The following is a 21,168-nucleotide window of genomic DNA, read 5'->3' as shown; positions in this document are numbered from 1 at the left end:
TGAGCCACCCGCGGTGACCCGACCCGTTGTGAGCCACTTGCGGTGACCCGGCCCGGGTGACCTACCCGCAGTCTGCCGACCTGCCGCCCTGACAGCCGCGCGACTGATTGACGGGCTGGAGGCGGCGGACTCTTCCAATCGGCCGGGGGTGGAGGACACGAATTATAAAACCAACAGTCCTTAGAGACTATCGTTAAACAGCGCAGAAAAACACCATTGCGTTTTGTAGTTAAAACCATTGCTGTGTATTGTTTATGGGTACAACTGTCTGGGGGTGGGGAGGGTTTGATATTGGGCGCTCGCTCTCTCACTGCCCTGCCCCCCTGTGGCGGGTTGCTGTTGGTCGCTGCCGTTAGCCCCTCGCGCTGCTGTCATGGCGCTCGCTCAGGGAGGCAGGAAGAAGAAAGTTTGTTATTACTATGACGGTAAGAGCGGCCCGGGGGGGCGGACTGTCCGCTCCCGGCAAGCGCCGCTACTTTGCCACAAGTGGAGCCTTGCTCCGGGGTCTCTGACTGTGGCGAGCGGGCGGCAGGCCCAGGCCCGAGTTTCTCCATCCCGCCGTCTCTCTGTCTGGGGCTGCGACATTCACGGAGGCCACAAAGTGACACCGACCCGGGGTGGATGGGAGGTCCCGGGGATGGGTGGTCCCGGGCCGATCCGATCCGGGGGTGGGCCGGGGCCGGTCCCGGTCCCGGTCCCGGTCCGAGGGTGGGTGGTCCCGGTCCCGGTCCGAGGGTGGGTGGTCCCGGGCCGGTCTGGGGGTGGATAGTTCTGTGTCTTGCAGAACACGAGGAACCATTCTGCCCGTCGCACTTGTGCTGACTCTGACACTTGGTCCCACCTCCACATCCTGTTATTATCCGTTTCCCTTTTATTGTGGATCGATCTACTCTACCTCTGCTGGCTTCATCCTGCTGGCGACAACATCTGTCGGACTCTGTTTAACCTTCTTTGTCAGAAGGTGTTATAGGAGCTGAAACAATGATTTGGCGGGGGAGTTTTAATAATGTACTAATCTCATAACTGAATAGTGCCTTAATGTGTGTACAAGTCTTGAGCATTCATTAACATTAGCTAAATCTTTTATTTTCCTGTGCTAATGTTTGAAACCTTACAGGTAAAGTTTTACATTATCATGTGGTAAGGATAAAAAAAATTATTTTGAAAATTTGAGTCAAATTGTATTGAATTGACTCTTGGATTTGTAATCTATACAGTGAGTTATGTATTTTTCTCTGAAGTTCTTTCTGCTGCAACACCAGCCCAGCAGCTGGGAGGCTGAAATGTTTTATAGAAAAAGCTGAATGAGAAAGAAACAACAACTTTGAATGAGAAAAAGCCATGCAGTCCATTACTTCCACAGGCTGGTCAAGAATTTCTGCTTTGGGTGCAATCGGCAATCCAGGTGTAAATTGCACTCCAAATTGCGCTAGTTTTACAAAGATTCTTTTTGCTCAAGTTTCCGCTCAAACTCACTTGTGTGTCGCCAAATGCAAAACCTTCCATGAATCGTTTTACAATGTATTTTTAAAAATCTGCATTGGAAAAATATTCCTTGGTCTATTTAAGAGTGGGAAACTGGTGCAGTTTTATTAGTACAGTTGAAAATAGGTTTATCACAAAAATAAGCAATTTTAATCAGTGTCTAGGCCACCACCTGTGAGAAACTTGATTTTTGGTCATTTTCAATTATTTAAAGAAACTATACAGAACCATTTACTACTTACATTGGTGTACAGGAGTCAGTTTCTTCGTAAATTAAAAAATATATAAAGCTTTTATAACATGCTTATTTATGCCTGTGCCTTTAAAAAAAAAAGCTTGACTACTTGAAAGTCTGCAAACGAGTGCAATTAGCTGAAACATGTAATGGTGATTAATTTGATCTCGGGGAATGGCCAGTTTTGATGTTTTTTGAATTAGCATAAAAGTTGCAGAAACTCAATTTGCACTTGATTAAATTTGCGCCTGAAATTCTTCGATCTTTTGTGCTGGTTTGAGCCAAACTGTGCTAAACATACCCGCGTACCTCCAGGCTGCTATGTATAATCAACCCTATGATGGACTCTCACCTTTATTTCATGTCCTGAGGGAAATTCTCCTCGTTCTCCCCAGATTAATCATGCAAAACTCGCAACATATCAACCATCCCTATAGTTCCAATTTTTAATCCTGCCTAGTTGCTTTCTGCAAATATTTCCTTAGTTATAGCAACCATTGTGTCCCTGGAGTATTTGATGATCTGGCTATCCTGTAACCTTTAACCCTATTCCTAGCTAGATATTTATGCAGTTCCTTTTTCAAGCAGTTAATTAACACTGCATTAACTGCTTTTGTTAGAAGTCTGTTCCACATGTAATGTGACAGAGTGGACATCATTGCCTATGAAATCCTGCCTGCCCCAGGTTTTTCCCTTTTATTTGCTTCTGTATTTTTATGTCTCTTGCCAAATTTCCCATTTACTTTTTTTTTCTGGTTTGTTATTTGTTCTTTTCATTGAGCTTTCAAGCTGAACCCAATGGTACACAAACTTAATGTCCTGCTCACATTCAGTCTGTCACCAAAATATCCTATTTCCATATCTAAGGCATTACTCACCTCCGTCCCTGATCATTCCATCCACATCCCAAGCTCACTGCGCCATCTTATCCAGAACTATGCTACCTGCACGCTCTAAGTCCCACTCACCCATCAGCCAATATATTGAGCGGTGAAGGAACGGTGCTTGCCGTTCATCTCACTGACAACTGCCCACAAACTTTCCACGGCTTGTCAGTGGAGATTTCCTCTAATCCAGCGTGGCACCCTCTATAGGGGATCTGTCTCATATGTGAACAGGACAAACAACAGTGGGACTCCTCAGTGAGACACGCAGAGTCCAAACCAGGAAGTATAAAGCAGGAAATATAAATTAGATTAAATGATATACAAAAAGTAAAATAAAGATTGGAAATACAGATGGGATTAAGATGAAATACAGATGGGGGAGAGAGAGATAAAAGACAGACAGAAAAAGTAATTTATTTTGTATTTTTCTTTATATCGAACTGTATTAAACTAAAATAGCGATTGATTTAAAGATTTAACTAATTAATAAATAAAACAAGGTTCGAGATGGCAGGGCAGGTGGTGTGTTGTAACTGCAGTATGTGGGAGTTGTGGAGAGCATCGTGATCCCGAGCAACCATTTTGCAGCAAGTGTCTGCAACTCGAGGAGCTTCTGCTCAGAATTGTTGAGCTGGAGAACGAGCTGCAGATATTGTGATTCATCAGGGAAGGGGAGAGTTACCTGGACACTTTGCTCCAGGAGGCAGTCACACCCTTAAGGCTCAATAGTATTTCAGAGTTATTCAATGGTCAGGGACAGGAGGATGTGACTGCGAGTCGGGTAGGTATGGGGACCCAGGATGCAGTGATGGAGGAGCCTCAGCCCTTGACCCTTTCCAAAAGGTACGAGGTACTTTCTCCCTGCTTGGATGAGGAAAAGGACTGCAAAGAGGATGGACAAACTGCCCATGGCACCGTGGTACAGGGGCCATCCAAGTGGGGAGAGAAGGAAGCAATGTGGTAGTGGTAGGGGACAGTATAGTCAGGGGGATAAATAATGTTCTCTGCAGCTGCGATAGGGAGTTCTGGAGGTTGTGTTGCCTGCCCGGTGCCAGGGTTCATAAGAACATAAGAAATAGGAGCAGGAGTAGACCATACGGCCCCTTGAGCCTGCTCCGCCATTTAACACGATCATGGCTGATTCGATCATGGACTCCGGTCCACTTCCTTGCCCATTCCCCATAACCCCTTAGTCCCTTTATCGGTTAAAAAACTGTCTATCTCTGTCTTAAACTTATTCAATGTCCCGGCTTCCACAACTCTGAGGCAGCGAATTCCACAGATTTACAACCCTCTGATAGAAGAAATTCCTCCTCATCTCAGTTTTAAATGGGCGGCCCCTTATTCTAAGATTAAGGATATTTCCTTGCGGCTGGAGAAGAACTTGGAGGGGGAGGATCCAGTTGTCATGGTCCATGTAGTAACCAATGACATAGATAGAACTAAGAATGAGGTTCTGCTGAGGGAGTTTGAGGAGCTATGGTCTAAATTAATAAGCAGAACTTCAAGGGTAATCTCTGGATTATTACCTGAGTCACGTGCAACTTGGCATAGGATCAAGCAGATCAGAACGTTAAATGCGTGGCTTAAAGAGCGATGTGGGAGGAAAGGTTTTAAATTCAATTCATGGGGCACTGGTACCAGTACTGGGGAAAGAGGGAGCTGTTCCGTCTGGGTGGGTTCCACTTAAACCGGGCTGGGACCAGCATCCTGGCACATCGAATAACTAGGGCTGTAGAGGGGGCTTTAAACTTAAAAAAAAAAATAGAGGGTGGGGGAGGTGTCAGGTGAGTATAAATTTAGATATCTAAAGAGAAAGGTCAATGTAACATAGTGTAGTGATTTGGGTAAAAATAAGCAGAGTGACAGGAAGGGACGGCGAGTTTAATGGTAGCAGCAGATTATAAGGTCAAAGTAGGGAATAATGGTAAAAAACATTAAATTAAAGGCTCTGTATCTGTATGTACGAAGCATTCATAACAAGGTAGATGAACTAGTGGTACAAATCGAGATAAATGGGTTTGATCTAATAGCCATTATAGTGACGTGGTTGCAAGGTGACTAAGGTTGGGAGTTAAAATGTTCCAGGGTACTTGACGTTTCGAAAAAACAGGCAGAATGTTAAAGGAGGGGAGGGCAGGGTATAAGGACAGTAGACAGAAAGGATCTCTGCTCACAAGATCAGGAAGTATCAGTATGGGTGGAGATTAGGAGTACACGGGGCAGAAAACATTGGTGGGAATAATATATAAGTCCCCTATCAGTAGCTATACTGTTGGACAGAATATTAATATTAATCAAGAAATAGTAGGAGCTTGAAAAAAAGGTAATGCAATGATCGTGGGGGATTTTAATCTTCATATAGACTGGACAGATAAAATTGGCAAAGCTAATCTGGAGGATGAGTTCATGGAATGCATTCGGGACAATTTCTTAGAACAATACGCCAGGGAACAGGCTATTTTAGATCTTGTATTGTGTAATGAAACAGGGTTAATTAGCAATCTCATAATAAAGGATCCTTTGGGCAGAGTGATCATAATACAATATAATTTCACATTACGTTTAAGAGTGACTTGCCTAAGTCCGAAACTGGAGTCTTAAACTTAAATAACGCCAATTACATAGGTATGAAGGGTGAGTTGGTTAAGGTAGATTGGGAAAATAAATTACAAGGTATGGCAGTAGATAAGCAGTGGTTAGCATTTAAATAAATATTTCATAATTCTCAACAAAAATACATTCCATTGAGAAACAAAAACTACACAGGAAAAGTGATCCATCCGTAGCTAACTAAAGAAGTTAAAGGATTGAAAGAAGAAGCTTATAATGTTGCGAAGAATAGTAGTAAGCCTGAGGATGGGGAGAGTTTCAGAAACCAGCAAAGGATGACCAAAAAATTGATGATAAAGGAAAAAATAGACTGAGAAAACTATCAAGAAATATAAAAACAGATTGCAAGAGCTTCTACAAGTATGTAAAAAGGAAGAGAATAGCAAAAGTAAACATTGGTCCCTTAGAGGCTGAGACAGGAGAAATTACAATGGGGAATAAGGAAATGGCAGAAACGTTAAAACAAATATTTTGTATCTGTCTTCACAGTAGAAGATGCAAAAAGCATACCTTCTCTTCTTAGGCAGTCCCTCGGAGCCGAGGATGACTTGCTTCCACACTAAAAATGAGTTGTCAGATGACTGATGAGCCCAATGCGGACCTATAGTCTTTGTCACAGGTGGGGCAGACGGTGATTGAAGGGACGGGTGGATGTGGTGCTTGGGTTGTCGTGCACTGTTTGTGCTTCCGCTTACTCCCGTTGAAGAGACTCGATGTGTTCGGCGCCTTCCCGGATGCTTCTCCTCCAGTTTGAGTGGTCTTGGGCCAGGGATTCCCAGGTGTCGGTGGCGATGTTGTACTTTTTCAAGGAGGCTTTGAGGATGTCCTTGAAGCGTTTCCTCTGCCCACCTGGGGCTCGCTTGCCGTGTCGCAGCTCTGAGTAGAGTGCTTGTTTTGGGAGTCTTGTATCGGGTATGAGGACGATGTGGCCCGTCCATCGGAGCTGAACAAGCATGGTCAATGCTTCGTTGCTGGGTATCTTGGCCTGAGTGAGAACACTTTTATGTTGGTGTGCCTATCCTGCCAATGGATTTGCAGGATCTTGTGGAGGCAGTGTTGGTGGTACTTCTCCAATGCTTTGAGGTGCCGGCTGTATATGGCCCATATCTCTGAAGCATATAGGAGAGCGGGTATCACTGCTGCTCTATAGACCATGAGCTTTATGCCGGGTTTGAGGTCCTGGTCTTCAAACACTCTCTTCCTCAGGCGACCGAAGGCTGCACTGGCACACTGAAGGTGGTGCTGGACTTCGCCATCGACGTCTGCCCATGTTGACAGTAGGCTCCCGAGGTTTGGAAAATGATCCACATTGTCCAATGCCTCGTCACGGATTTTAATAATCGCGGAGCAGTACTGTGTGGCGGGGGCAGGTTGGTAGAGGACCTTTGGCTTACGGATGTTTAGTGTAAGGACCATGCTCGCATACACTTCGGTGAAGGTGTTTAAGATGGTTTGAAGTTCGACCTCTGAGTGTGCACAGATGCAAGCGTCATCTGCATACTTTAATTCAGTGACAGAGGATGGGATGACCTTGAATCTGGACTGGAGGCGGCGGAGGTTGAACAGTTTCCTGTTTGTTCTGTAGATTGGCTCCATTCCAGCGGGGAGTTTACTGAGGATGAGATGGAGCACTGCAGCAAAAAAGATTGAGAAGAGCGTTGGTGCGATGACACAGCCTTGCTTGACCCTGGTCCGTACGTGAATTGGGTCTGTGGTGGATCTGTTGGTCAGGATCAAGACTTGCATGTCATCATGAAGCAGGCGGAGGATGTTGACAAACTTTTGAGGGCAGCCAAATTTGAGGAGGACACACCAAAATCCTTCACGGTTAACAGTGTAGAAAGCCTTTGTGAGGTCAAAGCATACCTAAAACGATGGCGAACCAAGGGTCGAATGAGGGTGAGGAACGTAATGCAATATAAGTAGAGAAAAAGTACTAGAGAAACTTATGGGATTAAAAGCCGCCAAATCCCCTGGACCTGACGGCTTACACCCTAGGGTTCTAAAAGAGGTGGCTGCAGATATAGTGATCTTTCAAAATTACTGAGATTCTAGAACGGTCCCAGCAGATTGGAAGGTAGCAAATATAACACTGCTTTTCAAGAAAGGAGGGAGAAAGAAAACTGGGGACTACAGGACAGTTCACCTGATATCAGTCGTCGGCAGGGGGGGGGGGGGGGGCGCGGAGGAGGAGTGCTGGAATCCATTGTTATGGAAGTAGTATCAGGGCACTGAGAAAATCATAATGAGAAAGGACTAATTAGCAATCTTGTTGTGCGAGGCCCCTTGGGGAAGAGTGACCATAATATGGTAGAATTCTTTATTAAGATGGAGAGTGACACAGTTAATTCAGAGACTAGGGTCCTGAACTTAAGGAAAGGTAACTTCGATGGTATAAGACGTGAATTGGCTAGAATAGACTGGCGAGTGATACTTAAAGCGTTGACGGTGGATAGGCAATGGCAAACATTTAAAGATCACATGGATGAACTTCAACAATTGTACATCCCTGTCTTGAGTAAAAATAAAATGGGAAAGGTGGCTCAACTGTGGCTAACAAGGGAAATTAAGGATAGTGTTAAATCCAAGGAAGAGGCATATAAATTGGCCAGAAAAAGCAGCAAATCTGAGGACAGAGAATTTTGTAATACAACAGAGGAGGACAAAGGGTTTAATTAGGAGGGGGAAAATAGAGTTTTAGAAGAAGCTTGCTCGTAACATAAAAACTGACTGCAAAAGCTTCTATAGATATGTGAAGAGAAAAAGATTAGTGAAAACAAACGTAGGTCCCTTGCAGTCAGATTCAGGTGAATTTATAATGGGGTACTAAGAAATGGCGGACCAGTTAAACAAATACTTTGGTTCTGTTTTCACGAAAGAAGACATAAATAACCTTCCGGAAATACTAGGGAACTGAGGGTCTAGTGAGAAGGAGGAACTGAAGGATATCCTTATAAAGTGGAGCGGACGGGTAAATCGAGCTGAGTCCATGGCCAGATCAGCCATGATCTTATTGAATGGCGGAGCAGACTCGCGGGGCTAGATGGCCTATTCCTGTTCCTAATTCTTATGTTCTTATGTAAGTGGGAAATTGTGTTAGGGGAATTGATGGGATTGAAGGCTGATAAATCCCCGGGGCCTGATAGTCTGTATCCCAGAGTACTTAAGGAAATGGCCCTAGAAATAGTGGATGCATTGATGATCATTTTACAACAGTCTATCGACTCTGGATCAGTTCCTATGGACTGGAGGGTAGCTAATGTAACACCACTGTTTTAAAAAAGGAGGGAGAGAGAAAATGGGTAATTATAGACCGGTTAGCCTGACATTAGTAATGGAGGAAATGTTGGAATCAATTATTAAAGATGAAATAGCAGGACATTTGGAAAGCAGTGACAGGATTGGTCCAAGTCAGCATGGATATATGAAAGGGAAATGATGCTTGACAAATCTTCTGGAATTTTTTGAGGATGTAACTAGTAGAGTGGACAAGGGAGAACCAGTAGATGTGGTGAATTTGGATTTTCAAAAGGCTTTTGACAAGGTCCCACACACGAGATTGGTGTGAAAAATCAAAGCACATGATATTGGGGTAATGTACTGACGTGGATAGAGAACTGGTTGGCAGACAGGAAGCAGAGAGTTGGGCTAAACGGCTTTTCAGAATGGCAGGCAGTGACTAGTGGAGCGCTGCAAGGCTCAGTGCTGGGACCCCAGCTCTTTACAATATACATTAATGATTTAGATGAAGGAATTGAGTGTAATATCGGCAAGTTTGCAGGTGACATTAAACTGGGTGGCAGTGTGAGCTGTGAGGAGGACGCTAAGAAGCTGCAGGGGGACTTGGACAGGTGAGTGGGCAAATGCATGGCAGATGCAGTATAATGTGGATAAATGTGAGGTTATCCACTTTGGGGGCAAAAACACGAAGGCAGAATATTATCTGAATGGCGGTAGATTAGGAAATGGGGAGGTGCAACGAGACCTGTGTGTCATGGTTCATCAGTCATTGAAAGTTGGCATGCAGGTACAGCAGGCGGTGAAGAAGGCAAACAGTATGTTGGCCTTCATAGCTAGGGGATTTGAGTATAGGAGCAGGGAGATCTTACTGCAGGTGTACGGGGCCTTGGTGAGGCCTCACCTGGAATATTGTGTTCAGTTTTGGCCTCCTCATCTGAGGAAGGACGTTCTTGCTATTGAGGGAGTGCAGTGAAGGTTCACTGGACTGATTCCTGGGATGGCGGGACTGACATATGAGGAGAGACTGGATCAACTGGGCCTTTATACACTGGAGTTTAGAAGGATGAGAGGGGATCTCATAGAAACATATAAAATTCTGACGGGACTGGACAGGTTAGATGCGGGAAGAATGTTCCCAATGTTGGGGAAGTCCAGAACCAGGAGAGACAGTCTTAGGATAAGGGGTAGGCCATTTAGGATTGAGATCAGGAGAAACTTCTGCACTCAGAGTTGTTAACCTGTGGAATTCCCTACCGCAGAGAGATGTTGTTGCCAGTTCATTAGATATATTCAAGAGGGAGTTAGATACGGCCCTTATGACTCAAGGGATCAAGGCGTATGGAGAGAAAGCAGGAAAGCGGTACTGAGGGAATGATCAGCCATGATCTTATTGAATGGTGGTGCAGGCTCGAAGAGCCGAATGGCCTACTCCTGCACCTATTTTCTATGTTTCTATAACATGATTAGGCAGAGTCAACATGGTTTTATGAAAGGGAAATCGTGCTTGCCAACTTTATTAGTTTTTTCAGCATGTAACTAGCAGGGTAGGTAAAGGGGAATCAGTTGATGTAGTATATTTCGATTTCCAAAAGGCATTCAGTATGGTGCCACATAAAAGGTTATTACACAAGATAAGAGATCATGGGATTGGAGGTAACATATTGGCATGGATAGAGGATTGGTTAACGGACTGAAAACAGAGAAGGGATAAACGGGTGTTTTTCAGGTTGGCAACTTGTAACTAGTGATCCACAAGGATCAGTGCTGGGGCGTCAGATATTTACAATGACCTAGATGAAGGGACCGAGTGTAATGTATCCACATTTGCTGATGATATAAAGCTGTGAGGAGAACACAAAGCATTTGCAAAGCGATATAGATAGACTAAGTGAGTGGGCAGTAAGGTGGCAGATGGAGTGTAATGTAGGGAAAAGTGAGGTTATTCACTTTGGTCAGAAGAATAGAAAAACAGAATATTTTTTAAATGGTGAGAAACTTTTAAATGTTGGTGTTCAGAGAGATATGGGTGTCCTTGTGAATGAAACACAGAAAGCTAGCATGCAGGTACAGCAAGCAATAAGGAAGGCATGTTGTCCTTTGTTGCAAGGGGGTTGGAGTATAAGAGTAAAGAAGTCTTGCTACAATTGTACAGGGCCTTGGTGAGACCACAACTGGAGTACTGTGCATAGTTTTGGTCTCCTTATGTGAGGAAGGATATACTTGCCTTGGAAATGGTGCAACAAAGGTTCAGTAGATTGAGTCCTGGGATGAGAGGGCTGTCTTATGATGAAAGATTGTGTACATGGCCTATACGCTCGAGTTTAGAAGAATGAGAGGTGATCTAATTGAAACATACATGTTTCTGAAGGTGATTGACAGGGTAGATGCTGAGAGGTTGTTTCCACTGGTTTGGAGTGTCTAGAACTAGCGGGCACAGTCTCAGGATAAGGGATAGGGCATTTAAGACATAGATGTGGAGGGATTTCTTCACTTGGAGGGTTGTGAATCTTTGGAATTCTCTGCCCCAGAGAGCTGTGGATGCTGAATCTCTGTATATGTTCAAGGCTAAGATGATTTTTGGAGTCTGGGGGAATCGAGGGATATGGGAATCGGGTGGGAAAGTGGAGTTGAGATCGATGATCAGCCATGATCTTATTCATTGGCAGAGCAAGCTCGAGGGGCAGTAGGGCCGCCGACTTCCTTTTCTTATGTTCTTGTGTTCTTTAAAAACCTCCAACGCTCATTTTCTTCTGAGGGAATGAGACTCCACGCTTATAAATGTATGTTTCAGGGCCAGAGAGTTTGTTGAGCAGTAATTATCATTCATCACACCATTTAAAAACTCACTCACTCCTGAATGTACCTGCAAGTACCCCAAGTTCACACCATTGCAGTCATTTCAATACTGAGTCTATTGGTGAGGACTGCAACAGCGCATCATGTGGAGGAGCAGGGTATTTCCGACAGCAACTTCTGGATTTCCGTGTTTAACTGCGCATGTGCGTACCGCAGAAGTTGCTGTCAGATTTTCAGATTTCCTCCATTATAACGGAGTGCTGATAGCCTCACTGTTATTCTCATTGCAAATTCTGGGCCATTGAGTTCAAAATCTTTGGGCTGAATTTTAATGGAGAAGGTGGGGTGGGGGTGCTAGTAGGTGGTAGGGGCTCCGAAGAGGTTGAGAAACCCGAGAGAATGGGGGTCTAAAGGGGTCATGGGCCGGGAGTCACACGGGGAAGGCCGGGGGAGGCATTGGAGGCCCTGGGGGGCGGGGGTGGGGGGGGGGGGGAGGGAGCGGCGGGCGGAATTGGAGACCTCGTGGGTGGTTTTGAGATAGAGGGGGTGGGTTAGGTAGGGATTCGGGATCCAGGTGGTAAGTGTAAAGGTACTTATCATCTTGATGCAGCAGACCTTGCCTTGCTGTAGCTTCCGTTTTTTATGAGGTGTGTAAAACCTGACCAGTTACAGTTAAACACAAAATGGAGGTTAAAGAAAAGGCTTCGAGCCTCATTTATATATTTTAAATAAACCGCCTGCCTCCCCTCCTGACTTCATTGAAACTGGAAGTGAGCAGGTTGGAGCTGGGTTCAATTTGGGATTCACATTTTTAACAACTACCCCCATGCTTCCAACCCACTCACTTTTACGGTTAAAATTCCCTCTTTATTTCTATTTACAGATCTCTGCATGACCTCAGATAACTTTATCTCTGAAACTTCCTCTAGCCCGACATCCTACCGAATACTGTTGAATCTGGCCCTGTGTCTCCACCCTCTGACTTCCACCATTAGTGGCAGAGCCTTTTATCATTACAGCTCTGCACTGGAATTTTCTTCTCAAACTCCTTTACCTTGCTACATCTCTTGTCATCTTCAAAATGCTTCTCTATTCTTAGTTCTTTGACTGTACCTTTGAGCACTTGCCCAACCTCATTCTCTAAATTATGCTCATTTTTTTGAGGTGGTGGTTTATTTAATTCTGTCTGTTCCAATCATGTCTGCAATGTTCTTTTATCATTTCTCTGACTAAAGTTGAGAGAGTTTGTTTATGCTAATACAGGCATACTTCACCTATACGCCATAATTAGATTGTTTTTGTATTTTCTCACACTTCCCTTGGAGAATTGTGCGAAGTAGTAGAAGAATTCACAGACTGTAACATTAACTCCCCTTCCATGGTCGATGATGAGATTTAAATGGATTAATTGTCACTGGTTACAAAGTGTATAGATTCTATTACTTACATTTGTGCTAAGTACATTATTCTGTAACTCCCCTATTTAAAAAAGGAGGCAGACAAAAAGCAGGAAACTATAGAACAGTTAGCCTAACATCTATTGTTGGTAAAATGCTGAGTCCATTATTAAGGAAGCAGTAGCGGGACATTTGGAAAAGCATGATTCAATCAAGCAGAGTCAGTTATGAAATGGAAATTGTGTTTGACAAATTTGCTGGAGCTCTTTGAGGATGTAACGAGCAGGGTGGATACAGGGGAACCAGTGAATGTGGTGTACCTGGATTTCCAGAAGGCATTCAGTAAGTGCCACATAAAAGGTTACTGCACAAGATAAGAGCTCACTGGGTTGGGGGTAATATTTTAGCATGTATAGAGGATTGGCTAACTAACAGAAAACAGAGAGTCGGGATGACTGGGTCATTTTCTGGTTTTCAAACAGTGACTAGTGGGGTGCTGCAGGGATCGGTGCTGGGTCCTCAACTATTTACAATCTATATTAATGACTTTGATGAAGAGACTGAGTGTAATGTAGCCAAGTTTGTTGATAACAAAGATGGGTGGGAAAGCAAATTGTGAGGAAGACACAAAATCTGCAAAGTGAGTGGGCAAAAATTTGGCAGATGGAGTATAATGTGGGAAAATGCGAGGTTATCCACTTTAGCAGAAATAATAGAAAAGCAAATTATAATTTAAATGGAGAAAAATTACAAAGTGCTGCAGTACAGAGAGACCTGCGGGTCCTGGTGCATGAAACACAAAAAGTTAGTATGCAGGTATAGCACGTAATCAGGAAGGCAAATGGAATGTTGGCCTTTATTGCAAGGGGGAAAGAGTATAAAAGCAGAGAAATCCTTCTACAACTGTACAGGGTATTGGCGAGGCCGCACCTGGAGTACCGCGTGCAGTTTTGGTCTCCGTATTTAAGAAAGGATATACTTGCATTGGAGGCAGTTCAGAGAAGGTTCACTAGGTTGATTCCAGAGATGAGGGCCTTGACTTATGAAAATAGGTTAAGTAGGTTGGCCTATATTCATTGGAGTTCAGAAGAATGAGACGTAATCTTATTGAAACTTATAAGATAATGAGGGAGCTCAACAAGGTGGTTGCAGAGAGGATATTTCCACTAAAAGGGGAAACTAAAACTCAGGAACATGGGGCCCAAGTTTCCGATGCTGCTGAAAACGGTGTACCTCCGTGATTTACGTAACCTGTCTGGGGGAAAAAAAGTGCGCCGAAATCTTATCGGGGAATTCTCCGGTCGTCCTGGAGTGTGGCGCGGCGCAGCGGAGGCTCCCTGGGGCGGAGCAAGTCAATTGCAGCTAGCAGGGGGGTGCGGGGCTAGGGCCCTGCGTCTCTTTCACAATCGGCACCCTTGCATATGCGCGTTACAGCGTGCACGCATGCGCAATGGATCCTCAACCTTGGCAATCGACCATTTAAAGGGAGAACGTTGCAGGCACTCATTTAAAGTGAGCTGGAACTTTTGGTTGCAGGTAGGAAAAGGAGTGAAAAGTATTTAACTGATTCTTGGAGTGCAAAGGAGTGCTGTATAAGTGCAAGCAAGGTCATTTAAAGGAAGAACGTGGCACTCTGTTAAAGCGAGCTGTGTGATTTTTTTGGGTGCAGGAAGGGAAGGAGTGAAAAGTCTTTGTGTTTCTTGGAGTGAAAAGGAGTGCTGCACACGTGCATGCAAGGAAAGGACTGTTTTTAAAAATCACTGAGTGGAAATCCAGTACAGCAATGCAAGAACATGCAACGAGAACGAAGAACTTCTTGCATGAAAAAGTGGCGACACTAGTTAATGTCATTGAGGGGAGATGGCAGGAGCTGGACACCAGCAACAGGTCGCACAAAGGTGGCACCCAAAGAAATCAAGAAACACTGATACCTAGTGGTGAATACCAGGAGATCTGGGGCCCAGTGTAAAAAGAAATGGCAGGACCTTGGTCAAGTCGTTAGTGTAAGTAATATTTTCCTTTTCTCAACGGAATTGCAATTGTAAATGTGACCAGCTGTATATGTTCCACCCAGCAGAAAGGCACCATCTCAAAGTTATATTTTCATTCTTGCAGAAGAAATTGGCTCACAACAAAAGGGAAAGAACATGAACAGGAGGAGGCCCGCCAAATCTGCACCAACTGACACCCTTGGAACAGAGGGTCGCTGCCATGATGAATCGTGCCTGGAGAAAGGCAATCAGCGATGCACAAGCTGGGCCCACACGCTTGGGAGAGGGTAAGTCCTGAAAATGCATTGTGAGCCTTCAAATCATCCTGCTGCCTAGCCTGCTATGTGCGAGACTACTCGTGTCACCCATCCTGCCCACTTGTGTGCTGCTAATCATTTGACTGTTCGGTTATATTTTGCAGAACATGATGCCAATCCAGAAGATTCAGAGGAAGATTCAGATGTGTGCAATCAAGACCAAGGTGTTGGGGGGGAGGGGAGGAGGGGCGCATGGATACGTGTTCAGGGGAGAATGTTGATCGTAATATGGATCAGTGCATAGTGCAGGGCCTCACTCTCCCAGACAATACCATGAGTTCTCGTCCAATATTCCACTCTTTCATCCACCTCCCCATCCTTGCGTGATGCTTTAAGATCTGATGCGGCATGTCATCGTCTCCTCACGTACCCATCCACGCTTAGTGATGTAAGTTCTGGTAAGACATTCCATGGTTTCACATCTTCCGAGGTTGCGGGTCCCAGTGGTGGTGGTGCAATGCAGCTTGTAGCACCCAGAGGCCCCACTGTCAAAGGAACGGGTCCCAGTGGTGGTGGTGGTGGAATGCAGTGTGGAACACCCAGTGCCCCACCGTCCCACCCTGCACCTCGCACTGGAGGGGTGCCACGAGGCAGAGCCTGGGCGAGAGGAAGAAGAACCCGAGTATGCTCTCCTGAGAGGCAGCGTTCAACAAATGCGCTTGACGTTATTGCATTGGGTGTGGAGGGCAATGACCTTACCCGTTCACTCGATACCATCAGAGGGGTTGGTGATGAGTTAGCAGCACTGTCTGGACAAATAGCAGTTATGCCACGTGAATTGAATGCGGGAATCTGTGGAGCAGTGCAAATGCTGGCAGAGGCCATCAGGCAGTTAGCTGCTGCAATAAGCACACATCCTGGCCAATCAAATGCCACTCCCACTGCAATCCCAGTATCAGCTTCTGTAGAGACCCAAGTTGGGACCCCCCCCTCTCTTTTCCCCCCGCCCCCAACCCCTCTCTTCCCCTACCCCCCCCCCCCCCCCCAATGAGGCAGTGCACATGCACCAAGATGTGGATGAGAGCTGGGTGCAGCCTTTCTTTGCTGCTGGTGTTGATGTAGTAGATTTGATGCCACTGTAGTAACTGTTTTCAAATTGAAATTGTGTACTAAGTTTTTGTAACTTTACAAGTATATAATATTAGAGTTTTTAAGTGATCTTAAAGTGTAAATGTTCTCACATTTAATAAGTTTAAATTTACTGCGTTAAAAATTATCTTAAGGCTTTTCAATGATCTTATTCACATTGAAATTGTTTACTAAGTTTTCTAACTTAAAAACTCCAAATACTTAAAGTTTTAAAGTGATTGGAAAGAGTCATATCAAATTTGATACAAGAATGATTTTATTGCACTAAAGTAAAGTACATTGTAAAGATTTCAATAAAATATATTGTACATTGAAACTGAATCATGACAAGAATGCTTTTATTATTGCACTAAAGTAAAGTACATTGTAAACATTTCAATCAAGTTTATTACTTAACATTATAACTGAATCATGGTCCGTTATCATACCCATCACAACATTTAAGAACACCTGCAAAAGATAAACATCCCTCACCCAGCCTGCCTCCTGCACCTAGCCATGACCGAGGGGCGTGCTGATGTGGCGTGCCGTGGCTCGGAGATCTCTCCTGCTGCAGTGGGATGAGTGTCCGTGGGCCGAGGAAGCCAGCAACTGATTGCCCTACAGTATCTGAGACGCACAGATCGGTCCTGCTGCTGGCTGCGAGTGTTGGGGGATGTGGAAAGAGTGCTGTTGGGGGTGTAGGAGTGAGGAGGGACACACGGAGCGAAGGGTTGGGGGCGGGGGGGTGGAAGGGGAAGGGGAAGAGTGCTGTTTGGGGTGTGGGAGACAGTGGTGGGTTACAACATGTTACTCTAACAGTCAGTCCCTGACAGAGACACAATGCCAAACAGTTAGCTTTTACAAATAAGAGATAATCTAGTCCTAGGTGAGTCATTCAAGTAATAGGTTGGACTAATGGGGTATGATGATTTCCAAAGGATCAAATTAGCCATAATTAGGTGTTGATGTGTCTGCCTCAGCCGGGAGCCTAAACTTGTTTATTTATAAAAAGAGAAACAACTGTCTTTATTCCGCAGATATAAGGCAAAATATCATCGAAAGAGGTTTAGGCCATTTTAAGTGATGGTGTTTAATGCTTCAGTCCTTTCCTTCCCACCCCCTGTTTCTGGCTGTGCCTGCACTGAGCTTAACTCTAGATAAGGTTTTTCAGAACTTACAAAAGTGAACACTTACTCCATTCTAAATTAGCTTGAAGTAAGTTTTCGCTGCCGAAACTTGCAAAACAGGCCTAAGTGGCTGGACACACCCCCTTTTGGAAAAAAAATACCTGAGCTAAAACGAACCTAAACTAACTCACTAGAACTGGAGAAAACTATAAGTGCTGAGAATTGCGATTTCTAAGATAATCCAAACTAAACTAGTTGCATCTCCACTCGAAACTTGGGCCCATAGTCTCAGAATAAGGGGCCGCCCATTTAAAACTGAGCTGAGGAGAAATTTTTTCTTCTCAGAGGGTTGTAAAATCTATGGAACTCTCTGCTCCAGAGAGCTGTTGAGGCTGGGTCATTGAACATATTTAAGGCGGAGATGGACAGATTTTTGAGCGATAAGGGAGTAAAGGGTTATGGGGAGCGGGCAGGGAAGTGGAACTGAGTCCATGATCAAATCAGCCATGATCTTATTGAATGGCGGAGCAGGGTCGAAGGACCAAATGTCCTACTCCTGCTCCTATTTCTTATGTTCTAATAATTGTACGTTAGAGCATTTTTAGTTCTACCACCATTATTATGAAATGTTGCATTGCATTTCTTTGATGTTCACGTACTACCTTTTGTATACATGTTCCAGAAAGGCTAAATATTTGATTCTTGCAGTGCTAGCTTGAATGCTCACTTCATGCCAATACAGCAAGTTTTTGATTAAGTTTTAGATCTGCAGTGTTATACTACTTTGGCTGCAAGAATTGATATAGGTCTCCAGTTTGGTTGCCATGTGTGTTCATTTTCCAATTTTGGTATGATCGGGACTGGCACAGTTCATTGACTAAAGAAACAATTTAAAAATAAAATATTACTCAACTAAATGCTTTAGGTGCAGTCTTTTCAATGCATGCTCCTGAAATAAATGAAAAATGGGTGAAGGGGGCACCAGCTATAAATATTTAAATGAGATGTTGAAAGATTAGATTGGTGTAGATTTTGGAAGGAATTAGAATATTCTGTCGAAGTGTCAGTGTGAAGTTCTTTTTTCCTTGTGTGTCACAGAAAGCATCATCTTTATTTATCATTAAAATGAGAATCCTGAGTTGAGAGGCTTGACAGACTCCAGAAGCATTTGCTGATCTCTGGGACAGAGAGACCTATAAACCCTGTCTGCTGGCTGCCAGTAATTGCTGGCCTTTTTACCTTGGGCTAAGCCAGAGCCACTCGTTGAAGACAATTCTGGCACACTCGGAAAATCTACAAGATGATTGTAATTTTAAGAATATGGTCTTTAGTTAATATGTAAAAAGACTGACTTTGCTATGTTAAATATGGTAAGCAAAACAGATTTACTTTTGATGTGACATTCAGTGTGCTCTCTGATGATGGGCATGCGGATTGGTTTACGCACATGCACTGTAGTTATTTTTTCACACCAAGTTTAGTAAAGCACGTTAAGGGTATGCGAAAGTTTTTAAATATATAGGTTTCGTCCTTCCAAACTTGGATTATGTTTGTTTAAAGATTATTTTGAATGTAGTCTCTTAATTCAAAGTCATTCGTTTCAAATTATTGGATGATTCTGTTTTTTTTTAGTGCAAAAAAGACTTTGAATTAATAGAAATAGACTATAAAAGAGTGAATTACTGATGGATAAAAATTTCTTGATGCTGGGATCAATTTGAAGTAAATAAAGATTATACAATAATTGCATGTACAGGTTGGTCCTCTGCAGTCCGGCGCCTTCAGGACCTGACCGGTGCCGAAACAGAGAATTTTCCGAACCACGGGAAGTCATGCCTAGCCTAAGCTTACCGGTACCTGTCGACAGCGCCCGGGCTCCTGTGTGTGTGTGTGTGTGTGTGTGTGTGTGTGTGTTCTGGCAGCCAGTGGGCAGCTCCCTCAGCACCCATGCGCACACTCACTGACTGACAGCCTCTCCCAGCCAACCGCCATACACACCGACTGCAGCAGCAACCGAGCCTGCTTTCTGAAACGTCGTTTAAAGTTACAGACCCACGGCACAGCCCCCAGCTAGTGCCTTGCACACTCAGATTGTACAGATAACACATTGCAACACTCACTGAGATGGCGCAGATAACGTCAGACTGCAACACTCAGAGATGGCGCAGATAACGTCAGACTGCAAAACTCACTGAGATTGCATTTCAAACATGCAGGCGGCGAAACTCGGACCTCGCTCTCTGTAGAAATCTCCCAGCCATATTAATTAAAGTGCTGGTTTGGTGCTTTTTTTTTTATAAACCCTCCTCTCCCTCTCGCTCAAATAATGCCGAACCACGGATGTTTCCAGGCCAAAGAGGTCCAACCTGTATAACATTAAAGTCCATTCGCATAAGTGCATATCTTATCCTATAGTGTTAAATAAGTCTGGTGGCATGGGAAATTGAGATTTCCTGGACATTCTGGAAGAGTTGTTCAAGGATTATATTTAGTCATAAACATCCATTAATATAGAATTCTGGGGCTACTAATATGCTGTTTAGCATTTGTATTGACCATCATCTTTTATGTTCTCCACACATGCAGAGCATTCTCTAAACTGTTAGATTTTTCTTTGAATTTACAATAAGGGGAAGGCAAAGTTCTATGAATAGGTAAAAGCAAGTTTTCAACAAAAGTGCAGGTAATTCCCTTCTCTCAAAGTGTTTCCACAACATTTATTCATTTATGTGGAGTTCACAGTGAGCTATTAGTTTATTTTTGTTGCACAATATATTACATGCTATTTAATTATAATGGCATATTGTCCATAGTGTAGATTATTCAAAGTTATCTGTAATGTTGATGCATTGTTCAAATAACAGTAATCGTACAAAAGTAATTGCAGTTTAGAATATACGACCAAATGTGTAATAAATTGAAATTGATTCATGTTTAGATAGAAATTGGTTTTGACTTTTCAATTACTACTTACTTAACAGAAATATTCATTTATCAGGTATTCACTTAAGTGGAGCTGACAGTACTGATGATGTAGGTAAGTTTTTGGCTTTTGACCAAAAAGACTGAAGAAGCATTGAAATTTGTATGTGATACTAATCTGTGATTATAGCAATATTGCCAAATGCAGCAAACCGGTTCAAAACAAACCTGATTATTATTCTCCTTCAATTGTTAATTCAAAATCTTTTTCTGAAATTATAAATGTTCATTATTAAAAATGTAGAGACAATGAGGGCAGTAGTTTTAGTCCTTCCCTTTGCTCTCCTTCCCTCCACTCCTCGAATCAAAATAATTGGAAAGTAGAGGAAAGCCTCCTATTTGATGGGAAAGATTCTCTCAGCATTCATTTTTGTCTCTTTGTTGTGATCTGCCATTTATATCTCCTTTTGCCCAGCAACTAAGTGGCTCTCAGAAAAATTCAATTTTGACATGGCTTGCCAGTTTATTTTGCTTGAACAGTTTATGTTGCTGAGCAGAATGACTTTTTTGAACTATAGGTAGTGTTGCTCTTTTCACTGGCAATGCTAAATCGATGTATCTAGATTTGTGTTCTGTACATACTTCAACAATGTGTTTACTGACTGTTGAGGTATGTTATTGTTCTGATATACTAGCTGAATAGATTTAGTGTGAACATATCACTGTTTAAAAAGACTAAATCTCAATGTAATCATTTTATACACTGTTCACTCTTCTCAATACTGTGAATGTTTATTGATTTATTTTTTGTAGTTCATGCACTCTAATTTATTTAGTTCATGTAGATTTACATGTGACAGCAATTCAACTGCATTTGACAATTCCAAGCAACAAAAATGAGCTTTGACCTGAGGAACAAGACCTGCTGAGTTTCTTTCCCCTTCCTCCTTTTGTGGTTTCTGCACATATATCTGGTTGAAAGGACTGGGAAGGGGCATATTCTGAGGCTTCTGATGCTGCTGAACTTAACTTAATTAAAACATTTGCTCTTCCCTCCTTGTAAGAAATCTCATAGACTGTTTGGCTC

The 21,168-nt window shown here is 43.5% G+C and overlaps 1 protein-coding gene and 1 long non-coding RNA gene across 3 annotated transcripts in view; both read left to right on the top strand.

Annotated features, from left to right (window-relative positions):
• Positions 1 to 344: 344 nt before the first annotated feature.
• LOC139267278 (histone deacetylase 2) overlaps positions 345 to 21,168 on the top strand; it is a 93,337-nt gene continuing 72,513 nt past the window's right edge. The window contains exons 1-2 of one of the 2 annotated variants that reach the window (XM_070885331.1): positions 349 to 425; positions 20,158 to 20,196. In XM_070885331.1, coding sequence (XP_070741432.1) covers positions 374 to 425; positions 20,158 to 20,196 — 91 coding nt within the window. In that variant the 5' untranslated portion in view covers positions 349 to 373. Of the gene's footprint in view, positions 426 to 20,157; positions 20,197 to 21,168 lie in introns of both variants that reach the window. The other variant, XM_070885332.1, reaches the window with a different exon arrangement.
• Positions 12,431 to 16,029, top strand: LOC139266856 (uncharacterized). The gene is made up of 3 exons (XR_011593788.1): positions 12,431 to 14,656; positions 14,769 to 14,931; positions 15,066 to 16,029. It is a non-coding gene; the product is annotated as an uncharacterized lncRNA (long non-coding RNA).

The sequence above is a fragment of the Pristiophorus japonicus genome, chromosome 7 (genome assembly GCF_044704955.1).
Source record: "Pristiophorus japonicus isolate sPriJap1 chromosome 7, sPriJap1.hap1, whole genome shotgun sequence".
In the NCBI taxonomy this organism is placed as follows: Eukaryota; Metazoa; Chordata; class Chondrichthyes; family Pristiophoridae; genus Pristiophorus; species Pristiophorus japonicus.
The sequence above is the reverse complement of the archived record's forward strand: the minus strand, read 5'-3'. Positions and strand labels throughout refer to the sequence as shown.